Consider the following 11385-nt stretch of genomic DNA (forward strand, 5'->3'; position numbering starts at 1 on the left):
CTCAGAAGGCCTCATCAAGGTTCTCAAAGATAACTTCTCTCTTGATTACCATAGTGACGTGGAATCAGCCTAATTGAAAGCTCTAATACCAAATGATATGGAATCAATCCAAGGGAAAGCTCTGATACCAAATGATATGAAATCACTACAAGGGGAGTAAAATTCAGATTACCTTGTTGATCGAATATCTCAAGGTAAGAATACTTGTTTGAGATTTGAATCATTCCACAAGTAAGATCGATAATGTCTATTTTGAATGATTCTTGTTGATCAAATATCTCAAGGAAAAAACACTTATTTGAGATTCGAATCACTCTACAAGCAAGATTGATCATGTCTAGCTTGAATGATTCTTGTTGATCAAATATGTCGAGGCAATAACACTTGTTTGAGATTCGAATTACTCCACAAGCAAGATTGATCATGTCAAGCTCGAATGATTCTACCTGCCACCTAAACTACATAGAATTGCAAAGAAACTTAGTCATTGGCTAAAAGAGAAAGCACAAATGCTTCTTTTACTACATTTTCCACCATCTATCTTACAAAGATAACATACTGGCTTTATGTAGCCTCAAAATAAAACCTTTGACCTTACATGAGTCATTTCAAGTGTTTGTAACATTTATACTTTATGAATATAATTAGCCACTGTGTATATTTTATGGTCATAATTATCCACTATGTAAATAAGCCTTAGATACATTAAAGAAACACTATAACTCTAAATTGTGATCCACCTAAAATTTATAACAATGAAACTTGAATCTTCTTCAATGTGGCATGAATTGAAACATCTTTTGGAAATTTTGACAACATTTTCTTCACATCTTCAATAAAGTATATTGTATGATTGATCTCTTGGTTCATATCACATACCCCCGTCCTGTGGCATGGTGGGGTTTGCCTTTGCGTAGACCTTGGTGATCGAGGCCATCACGTCGCTTGCGAGCTCCCTCCATGCCTTCTCTAGCGCTGCCCCTAGGTCGGAGGGGCGCAGGAGGTACCTGGTCACGACCGACTCCTTCCCCACCAGGATGGGCCTCTTCATACCCGAGAACACAGTGGACTTCCAGGGCTTCAAGGTGCTCGTGTCGTCATCCGGGTCCAACCCTATGATCATCTTCTTTGCACTCGAGGGGATGTCAGGTGAGTTCTTAATGTGATTCTTCCAAGCCTTGTAGGCCATCTAGGGAGCAGGCTTGAGTAGTATGTTCACGATCTTGCTGTTCAGTAGGATAGGCTTGAGTAGTATGTTCACGATCTTGCTGTTCAGTAGGATGTGGTTCGCGGAGGGCTTCTTCTCCCCATGGGCGAGCGTGGATACATTCAGGGCGCACAAGCATCTTGCCCTCAGTGCTCACATGTACGCCCCCTCTACCAGGAGCGTGGCAGTGCATTCCTTCCCCATGTCGCTGTTGCCCAGCGACTGCATGTCCCAGATTCGACACCCCCATGTAGTAGCCTGCCGATACAGGCGTAAATGCCATCAAGTTCTTCCTGCTGCCGGATCTCTGGCCCGACACAGTGATCCCCACCATCTTCTTTTTGGGGTGTCCTTCCACCATGCATGTGAGGTAGAAAACCGCCTCACGGAACACCCTCATCCTCCTCCAGTCAAGTGCCATGTCAGGTAGAAGCACAGACTTGTCCAGGTCCGAGACCCCATGGAAACGATAGACTTAATGTGCGTTGGCGCATATAGTGTGGTGTAAACCTTGTCCACCTTCATGGCATGTCTCTACAGTGCGCCCTCAATGCCCAGTGAATAGCCGTCAAGCTCCATAATCTCCTTCTCCTTTACCCCCCATGCCTCCTACAACAGTGTTGTCATCTCCTCCGCCCTGCCAACAACGTCTCCCTCTTCAGTATGTCCACCACTGCCCGACCCTTAAGGAGGCACGATAACACAGGGTCCACTAGGTCCTTGGTCCCTGCAGTGAGGGACCTTGTCTTTGTCTTTGGTCTCATGGTGATTTCGTCCTCGATGGGGGCCAAGGGCTGGTCATGGAGCAGAAAGCTCATGTCTGCGTTATCAAGCGTGGGCATTCTGCGTCTGGGTCTGCAATTAACCCCACCTCGTGGTCGCCCCAACTTCCTGTTAGGTTTGTCAGAAGAATAACTAAGCTAGAAACATAAACAATTGAAGTTTGAAGGGATGATATTATTGAATAATGAACTTCGCTTTTATAGCTTTACAAATAACTTTGAATAGAAACTAACCACAAATCTCGGAAACGAATCTTGTAAATAAATCTTGGAAAATATTTAAACAAAATACCTAAAAATACTCTAACTATTTTTTACCTAATCAAATTCTTCTAACAACTCCTCTCTTGAACTAATTCTGGTAGAAAAACTCTACACACTAAGTTCTTCATGCAACTTCCAAAATGCTTCTGATTTTAGAGGCTTTGTCAACAAATCAGCAAGTTGATTTCGGGCACCATAAAATAATAAATTAACAGTTCCTTCTTTTGTAAGATCTCCAAGAAAGTGAAATCTTACTCTTATGTATTATCACACATTAACTTTGTTCCTTCTATTTGAGAGTGACCAATCTCTTTAAGTATCTTCCTCATCCAAACAGCTTGACATGCATAGGCACTAGCAACAACAAACTCAACTTCTGCGGTTGATAAGGTGACTATAGGCTACTTACGAGAAGACCAAGCTAGTGCTCCTCCACTCATCATAAACACATAGCCTGAAGTACTCTTGCTATCTTCCATTGTCTCCGGCATAGTCACTATCATTAAATCCAATTAAATCACTAACTCCTCCCTTTGTATAAAATACACCATAATCTACTGTACCTTTCAAGTACCTTAAAATCCTTTTAGCTGCTGCAAAATATTGTTGTGTTGGACATGCTATAAAACGACTAATCAAACTTACAACAAACATGAGGTCAAGACGAGTAGCTGTGAGATACATCATACTTCCCACTATTTTTTTTATACAAAGTTACATCTACTTTTGCACCATTTTTATCTTTGCCAATTTTTTGTCCTCGAACAATGGGATTACAAACAGAATTGTAATTCTCTGTGCCAAATCGATTTAAAACTTCAGAAGCATACTTTCTTTGACATATAAAAATACCATCTAATCTTTATATTACCTCTATTCCAAGAAAAAAATCTCATCTAACCTAAGTCTCATGTCAAACTCTTTCTTCATGGAACGTTTAGACTCCTCCAATAATTCTTCATCGTCTTTAGTAAATAAAAGATCATCAACATAAATGCTTACAATAAGAATTTTACCTCCCTTCTTCTTGATGAAGAGTGTCTACTCACTAGAACTGCTTTTGAATCATTCCTTGATGAAGTAGGATTTTATTCGACTAAACTAGGTTCTAGGTAGATTTTATTCGACTAAACCAGGTTTTAGGTATTTGTTTTAATCCGTAGAGAGCCTTTTAGAGTTTGTACACCCTCCTCACTTCCCTTTTTCTCGTAGTCTTTTGGTTCTTCAACAAAAATATCTTCTTTTAATTTCCATATAAAAAAGTTGATTTGACATCTAAGAGTTTCCAACCTTTTTGGGCGACAAAATCAATGATCATTCTCACAGTATCCATTTTGGACACGTGCGTACACTTTTGTATGATCAATTCTATACTCTTGTGTGTAGCCTTTTACAACCAATCTTGCTTTTATATTTATCAACTTCTACAGACTCATTTAGCTTGGTTTTATAAATCCATTTCACTCCTATTTTCTTTGCTCCAACCAGTAGAGCCACCAAATTTCATGTTTGTTTTTTTTTTCCAATGGATTTGATTTCTTCATCCATAGCCAATCTCCATTTTGGGCCTTTGACAACTTATTCAAAATTCACAGGATTTGAAATTATTAAAAATGTCATATTTTCTTCATCCTCTTCAGATAAGGCTTCACTAGAAGTATAATCTACTAACCATACAGGTGGATGTCGATTTCTCCCCTCCTTTATTGTCAAATCTGGTGCAATAGTTACTGGAAAATTGTTTTCAACAACTGGTTCTATTGTTTCAGCAACCGATTCAGTCGTTTCCTCTATGATTTCTCCTCCTTCGATTGTGTTCTTATTAATTTCAATATTTTCCCCAGTCCAATTTTGTTTCACCTTCAAAAAATTTCCAATACCATTCACGATCTTCCTCGAAAGCTACATTACAACTTACTGTAATTTTATTTGTAGTCGGATCAAACATTTTGTAGCCTTTGGATTCGCTGTTGACTCCAAATAAAATATATATTACACTTTTATGTTCAAGTTTGCTTCTCTTGGCATCTGGAATATGGACATGTCCCACACATCTAAAAACTCTGAAATAATCTATTGATGGTTTTACTTCGCTCTAAGCCTCTCCAAGCCTCTTCTAGTGTCATGTCTTATACTGCAAGAGTGGGTGATTGATTCAAAATGTGAATCGTCTGTTGTTTTTGACTGAGCAAATCAGAGGAAATCGTTAATGAGGAAAAAAAGCCGAAGGAAAATCTTGGAAGAAGAAAATAATGGAAAAACAATGGGAGAGTATTTCAGATTTTGCGTTGAAAACCCGATGCTTTTATTTCTCATTGAATTGAGATATTTAAATAACAATTATATCCTAAAAATGGGAAGGAGTGGCGACTTAATTAAAGCCAATCCACTCGACGCGTACATCCCACTAACTTTAATTGCGTGACTTTAAAAAAATAATAACTAAACAATAGTAACTAAAAAAATAGGAGGAATGACTTTTAGCCTACAATAGGGATTTATATAACAATCTCCTTCTAAAGCCCTGTGTTATATATCTATCTTATTGCTTGAACTTTGATCTTCGAGCGAAGTTCTTCAAATTTTACCTGCACTAGAGATTTGGTGAAGATGTCTCCAAGTTGTTCCTTTGTTCAGATGAAATCAATCTTGATGAGCCCCCGATATGAAAATTCCCAGATGTAGTGGAATCTGATTTCTATGTGCTCGCTCCAGTCGTGCAAAACTGGATTTTTAATCAAGGAGATCATAGCTTTATTGTCCACGTATAGCATTGATGGATAGGCTACTCTTCCAATGAGTTCTTCCATCATTCGCGCAAGCCAGACCCCCCTGTGTTGCTGCCATCGAAACAACAATGTACTATGCTTCGCAAGAAGATAAAACAACTACCTTTTTCTTAGTTGATTGCCAGCCGATTGCGCCGCCTGAGAGGAAGTAAATCATCCCGCTGGTGCTCTTACAATCATCACATCACCGCCCATGTCACTATCACTGTAATCGACCATCTCAAGCTTCTCCTTTCCTCTCCATGCGCTGTAGCTCACACCCCTACCTCTGGTTTCGGTTACATAGTGTAGGATGCGCTTGACAACAACTAGATGCTCCCCCTTAGGTGCTTCGATAAACCTACTCATGTATCCAATGGAATAAGCAAGGTCAGGGCGTGTGTTTATCAGATAACGCAGGCTCTCGAAAATGTTGTTGTAATTGGTAGAGTCGATTGTCGTCGTAGTGTGGGCTTTTCTTAGCTGGAGTTGGGTCTCCATTGGTGTCCTTGTAGGGTTACTGCCCGCTAGCCCAGTTGTGTCCAGTAGTTTTTTTGTGTATGCACCTTGACAGATGGTGATGCCGGCAGTACTTTATTGCACTTCGATGCTGAACTAGTAGCTGAGCACGTTGAGAACGCTCATCTTAAATTTCTTTGACATCTTCTTCTTGAATCTCCCAAGAACTTCCATGTAGCCTCCAGTGATTATGAGGTCGTGGACATACACTCCCACGATCAGTTGCTGCGTGCCGTGGCCATGCGTGTACATGCCATGTTCAAAGGCACAACACTTGAACTTCAGCGATAGAAGGGTACTATCGAACTTCGCGTTTTAGGCTCGTGGTGCTTGCCGAAGCCCCTAAAGTGCCTTGTGCAGGTGTAGTACCTTGCTGGAGTTGTCGTTGTCCAGGAAGCCAATGGTTGTCGGACGTAGATGGTCTCCTTCAGCTCTCCGTTGAGAAAAGTAGACTTCACATCCATGTGGTGGACCTCCCAAGAATGATGTGCCACGATTGCCAGCAATAGGCGGACAGATTCCAACCTTGCCACCGGCGCGAATACCTCTTCGAAGTCCACTCCTTGCTTCTAGACGTAGCCCTTGCCACCAGACGGGCCTTGTGCTTCACAACTTCTCCCTCTTCGTTACGCTTTAGTTTGAAGACCCATTTGAGCCCTATGGCTCGGTGTCCCAGCAACATGTCCTCTAGACTCCACATCTTATTCTCAGTGAGGAACGCCATCTCCTCTTGCATTATCTTCAGCCAGCACGAGTTCCTTTCTACTTTGGCAAAGGAGTTCGGTTCATTTGTGCTGATGGCATGCAGTTTGGTCACCTCTTCTTCGAGCTCAAGCGCAGCTAATCCAAGTGGTTCACCTCCTCCCACTAGGTCTTCTATCCTCCGGTACCTGGCCACCAGATCATCATCATGATAGGCATCCAGCATTGAATCTGCAGTATGTGGTGTTACGAACTCCACTGGTTCAGGGGGTGCAGTCGGAGTTGTGGTTGGGGTTGGCATAGGCGTGCCTTATGTAGCTGTTGGCAGCGGTGACCGTTCTTGATGCTGCGCTCCTCCTTCTCCCAGCTCGGTAACGAGGTACTCCACCGTTAATTGATTAGGTTTTGGTCCGCCTCAGTCATGTCGTTCCACTACCAGAAGGTGCTGTCATCAAAGATGACATCGCGCGACATGTGAGCTCGCCCCCCCGTAGGATCATAGAGCCTGTACGCCTTGCTCCCGGGTTCGTAGCCGATGAAGATGACCTTCAACCCCCTGGGACCGAGCTTGGCGAGGTGGGGATGCACAACCTTCATGTATGCGACACAGCTGAACACTCGGAGATGATGTACCTCTGGCTTCTTGTTGTACCAGGCCTTATGTGGCGTCTTTCCGTCGAGGCTTCGAGTTGGCGACCGATTGAGGAGGTAGACGGCCGTCATTACCGCCTCTCCCCAGAACCTCCCAGGCATCCCGGTCGTCATCAGTAATGACCTTGTTGTCCCGATGATGGTCTGATTTTGGCGCTCCACCGTCCCGTTCTGTTGGAGGGAGTAGGGCGCCGTTAGATGCCACTGCATGCCAAGCTTGTCACAGTACTTACCGAAATTCGTCGAGGAGAATTCTCTGTCTTGGTTTGTGTGCAGCACTTGCATCTTCTTCCCGCATTTGGCCTCCGCTCGTGCTTGAATGCACTTAATCGCCTCTGCCGCCGGCTTGATGGGCCCAGATATCGTCGTGCATGAGCTTCAATGGCTCATCGGCGCGGTAGGATGCTTGAGACGGAAAGGGGATGCGTCTCTGCTTACCAATGAGACACCCGTCGCACAGCTGTTCACGCCTTCGATTGCTGGCAAACCGTGCACCATCTCCTTCTTGTGTAGTTTTTGTAGTTTTGTATAGTATTTGAATCGTCTGTTGTTTTTTGACTAAGCAAATCGGATGAAATCGTTGTCGAGGAAAAAAGCCAAAGGAAAATCTTGAAAGAATAAAATAACGGAAGAACAAAGAGAGAGAGAGTATTTCAGATTCTGCGCTAAAGACCCGATGATTTTATTCTCATAGAATTGGAATATTTAAAGAACAATTATATCCTAAAAATGGAAAGGAGTGCGACTTAATTAAAGTCAATCCACTCAACTTTAATTGCATGACTTTAAAAATAATAGTAACTAAAAAAAGGAGGAGAAATGATAACTTTAAAAATTATAGTAACTAAAAAGAGGGGAGAAATGACTTTTAACCTAAAATAGGGATTTATCTAACATCTTTCACCTGCTTCAAACCAGAAATTTTTGACATTTTCTTGTCTGTCAGCGTAGCTCTTTTACCAAGTTCATCACAGTACGATTTTTGCGTTCGACCACTCCATTTTGTTGTGAGGTATAGGTTGTAGTCAATTGTCTCTTCACTCCATGCTTTTTGCAAAAATTGATAAATTCTGCAGAGTTGAATTCTCCTCTTCGTCCTTAAACATTTTATTGGCATTCCAATTTCCTTTTCCACCGTTGTTTTGAAACATATGAAATGATAAAATGTTTTTAATTTTTGTACAAGAAAATAACTTCATGCCTTCCTTGAAAAATCATCTATAAAGCACAACAAGCACTTTTTCTGGCCACTTGAAGCTTGTGAAATTGGACCACATACATCTGCATGAACAAGACCCAATTTTTTCATTGCTCTCCATTTACCCATTTTTAGAAATTGAGTCCGATGTTGCTTGCCTTTCATACATGCCTCACTGGTGGTGTTTGGAGCTACAATTTGCGGCAGGCGTTTCACCATGTTTTTGTGTTTCAAGGTGCACAAGCCTTTGTAGCCGAGATGACCATAACGATGGTGCCAAAGTGTTGACTGATTCGTATTTGAAACTTGGAGGCATCTTCCTCCATTTGTTGTAGTAGATGGTTCAGTACGCAAAATAAACAGACGATTTGTGCTCATAATTGACTCTGTTATTTTTCCTTTTTATGGATGATAAATGCTACATACACCATCTTTAAACAACACTGCTATTCCTTTTTCTAGTAGTTGTCCAACGCTCAAGAGATTATTTTTGAGTTCAGGTACCCAAATACACATTACTAATAGTGCAATGAATCCCATGCAAAGTTAATTTCACTGCACCCTTTCCCATAACTTTCATAGTTGTATTATTTCCAAGTTTGACAATGTGGAAAAATGTCTTGTCTAAACTTAAAAATATACCTTCACTTACACACATATGGTTTGAGCAACTAGAATCTAAGAACCAAGCATCATCCTTTTTGCTTCATGTCTTTTCATATGAGCCATTAACAACATTTCATCCTCTTCTTTCAGCTTTGCATAATTCAATTCCTTATTCATCTTTGGACATTCATATTGAAAATAACCTAAGTCATGACACCTATAACATTCAACAGTTCCTTCGTTGAAAGTTGATCTTCCTCTTCCGTGTCCTCTGCCCTTGTAAGTTCATCCTCTTTCGCGTCCTCTGCCCCTGTAAGTTCCTCTTCCTCTGTTACTTATTTTCGTTCGTCCTTCGACTTTTAAAACTTGTCCTCTCCATTAATGCTAGATCTTCGAAATTTTTCTTCATGCACCACTAATGAACTTTGTAATTTGTCAATGGACATGTTATCAGTATCTTTAGATTCCTCAATGATACTACAACATAAGTAAATTTTTCAGTCAGGGTACGTAGAATTTTTTATACAATTTTCTTGTCTGGCATATCTTCTCCATTGCTTCTCATCTTATTAGAGATTATCATCACTCTTGCAAAATAATCTGTGATACTTTCATCATTCTTGATCTCTAGAATCTCAAATTCTCTCCTTAATGCATTAAGAAGAGATTTCTTCACTTTTTTGTTTCCACAAAATTTTCGCTTCATTGAGTCCTAAACAATCTTGGCTTTGCGGCGATCCAAGATTTGTTCAAAGACAGTACGATCAATTATCTGGAAGAGATAATGCTTTACTTGGTGATCTTTGAGTCTAGCATCATCAAGGTGGTCCTTTTGTGTTTCATCAGTATTGTTCCTTCCTCTAGTTCTGAGAAACCAATCTCCACCACACTCCATACCAATCTCCATCACACTCCATAGACCCTTTGCTCTGAGCAAATCAATGATCATAGTGACTCACTCCAATGATCATAGTGACCATCGAAGTGAGAGATCTTCGCTAAAGTTTTGTTTTCACTCGTACTCTCACTATTTGATCACTAAAAAATAGCAGCTTTGATACCAATTGTTAGGTTTTGATAGAAGAATAACTAAGCTAGAAACATAAATAATTGAACTAATGATATTATTGAATACTAGCTTTACAAATAACCATACTTTTATACTTTACAAATAATCATAAACAAAAACTAAGAAACAAATCTCTCTGTAGACAAATCTTAGAAGGGAAAATATTTAAACTAAATGCCTAAAAATACTACTTACAAATACTCACTATTTTGACCTAATCAAAATTTTCTATTCCTCCCCCTCCTGATCATTTCGTCCACCCTCCTTATCATGAGGCTGGAGAAGGGGGCCTTGCCTCGAGGTCTGGGGTATCTCATGATTGCCTGACCCAGAAAATCCCCTGCCTAACAAATTTGCAGGAAATTCTAAGTTCTGTATGTCCCACTTTGCCGCAGATCTGGCAGAAAGGATGAGCAAGAAAGGATGAGCAGAAGGGTCACGATGATCACCAGCCACCTTGAGAACAGCCACGACCACGATCCCTACGCCCACGGTTCTTCTACTGACCACCACGACTAGCATAATCGGCCGAAGATCCAAGATTTAACTCAAGTTCAACTTGGTGTTGTAGTTGGCGAGCTTTAAACGCCATTAGATATGCAAACACATCATCAAGCGTGAGGGCTTCACTCTTAGTAGTCATCGAGGTAACGAAGGGATCATAGTCAGGGCCAAGACCAGTGAGGAGATATGCTTCCGAGAACGACATCGTTTCCACCATCTGCAAGAAAACTAGAAACCCATCTTTTTGCTTTAACGTGTTGAATTTTGCTGGCACCACAGACCTAAAAGGGTTGGCCACCTTCACCCTCAACCTCGCCCATGACAAGGCTTCTCAAAGTCGTGTCCTCGCCCAGTCCTTAGCGTCCAAGGCAACCGATCCCAAGCTTAAGGAGCGCTATGCCACCTGTGCTGAACACTACGACGATGCTGTCGACGACATCGAGGATGGGAAGAACTACTTGGGAAAAGGTGACTACAATAGCGTCAACACTATGGCGTCTGCAGCCATGACGGAAGCCGGTGACTGTCTGGACAGTTTCATGCAGCCGCCAAAGGACCCATCGGCGCTGTCTGACAACGGGAAGGCTGTGGAAGATATTTGTAGTATCATCTTGGTTATAGGCAATCTTCTTCTTGGGCGTGCCTAACTCCTTTTCTTCCACCTTTCTTCATTTTATACTACAAACCTCTATACTTGGAATGCCATGAATCAATAATATGTTTGTTTTGAATCCTATAAATTTGGACATCGACTCCTTCCCATTTTAAACCGAAATCTAATATGACTCAATAACATGATTAATCTAGGGTCACTCAATAACTCTTACTGCTCTCCGATTTTAAAGGTCGTCAATAGCTACACATAATTTCTTCTAAATGAGTTATAGGCCTCCTCAACCCACCCTCAAACTAAAGAAACTTTTTGAATCAAAATGAGTGTGGAGGGAGAATTGGCCAAGTTGTTCAAAATTTGAATTAAAGAAACTAGATTTCATTTTGTTTCTTTTCAAATTTTCATTCCTCTACCTCTTTTGGTTAGGTTGGTTTTATCTTTTTGGATTTGAGTCCGTTTGTTCATGTCATGAACAGACCCAATTTCATTCAAAAAAAAAAAA

General features: G+C 41.1%; 1 protein-coding gene across 1 annotated transcript; it reads left to right on the forward strand.

The window, feature by feature from the left end:
* The first annotated feature begins 10036 nt into the window (after positions 1–10036).
* On the forward strand, positions 10037–10917 carry LOC111438882 (pectinesterase inhibitor-like). The gene is made up of 3 exons (XM_023076708.1): positions 10037–10074; positions 10162–10259; positions 10550–10917. The coding sequence occupies exons 1-3, from the start codon at positions 10037–10039 to the stop codon at positions 10915–10917; spliced, it is 504 nt and encodes a 167-aa protein (XP_022932476.1).
* Positions 10918–11385: the final 468 nt, after the last annotated feature.

Source organism: Cucurbita moschata, unplaced genomic scaffold (genome assembly GCF_002738365.1).
Source record: "Cucurbita moschata cultivar Rifu unplaced genomic scaffold, Cmos_1.0 Cmo_Scf00083, whole genome shotgun sequence".
Taxonomy (NCBI): Eukaryota; Viridiplantae; Streptophyta; class Magnoliopsida; order Cucurbitales; family Cucurbitaceae; genus Cucurbita; species Cucurbita moschata.

Coding starts and splice junctions, on each gene's coding strand:
- LOC111438882 (XM_023076708.1), top strand. CDS start 10,037: ATGAGGCTGGAGAAGGGGGCCTTGCCTCGAGGTCTGGG. Junction 10,075..10,161: donor GCCTTGCCTCGAGGTCTGGG/GTATCTCATGAT, acceptor ACTTTGCCGCAG/ATCTGGCAGAAAGGATGAGC. Junction 10,260..10,549: donor CCACGATCCCTACGCCCACG/GTTCTTCTACTG, acceptor CTGGCACCACAG/ACCTAAAAGGGTTGGCCACC.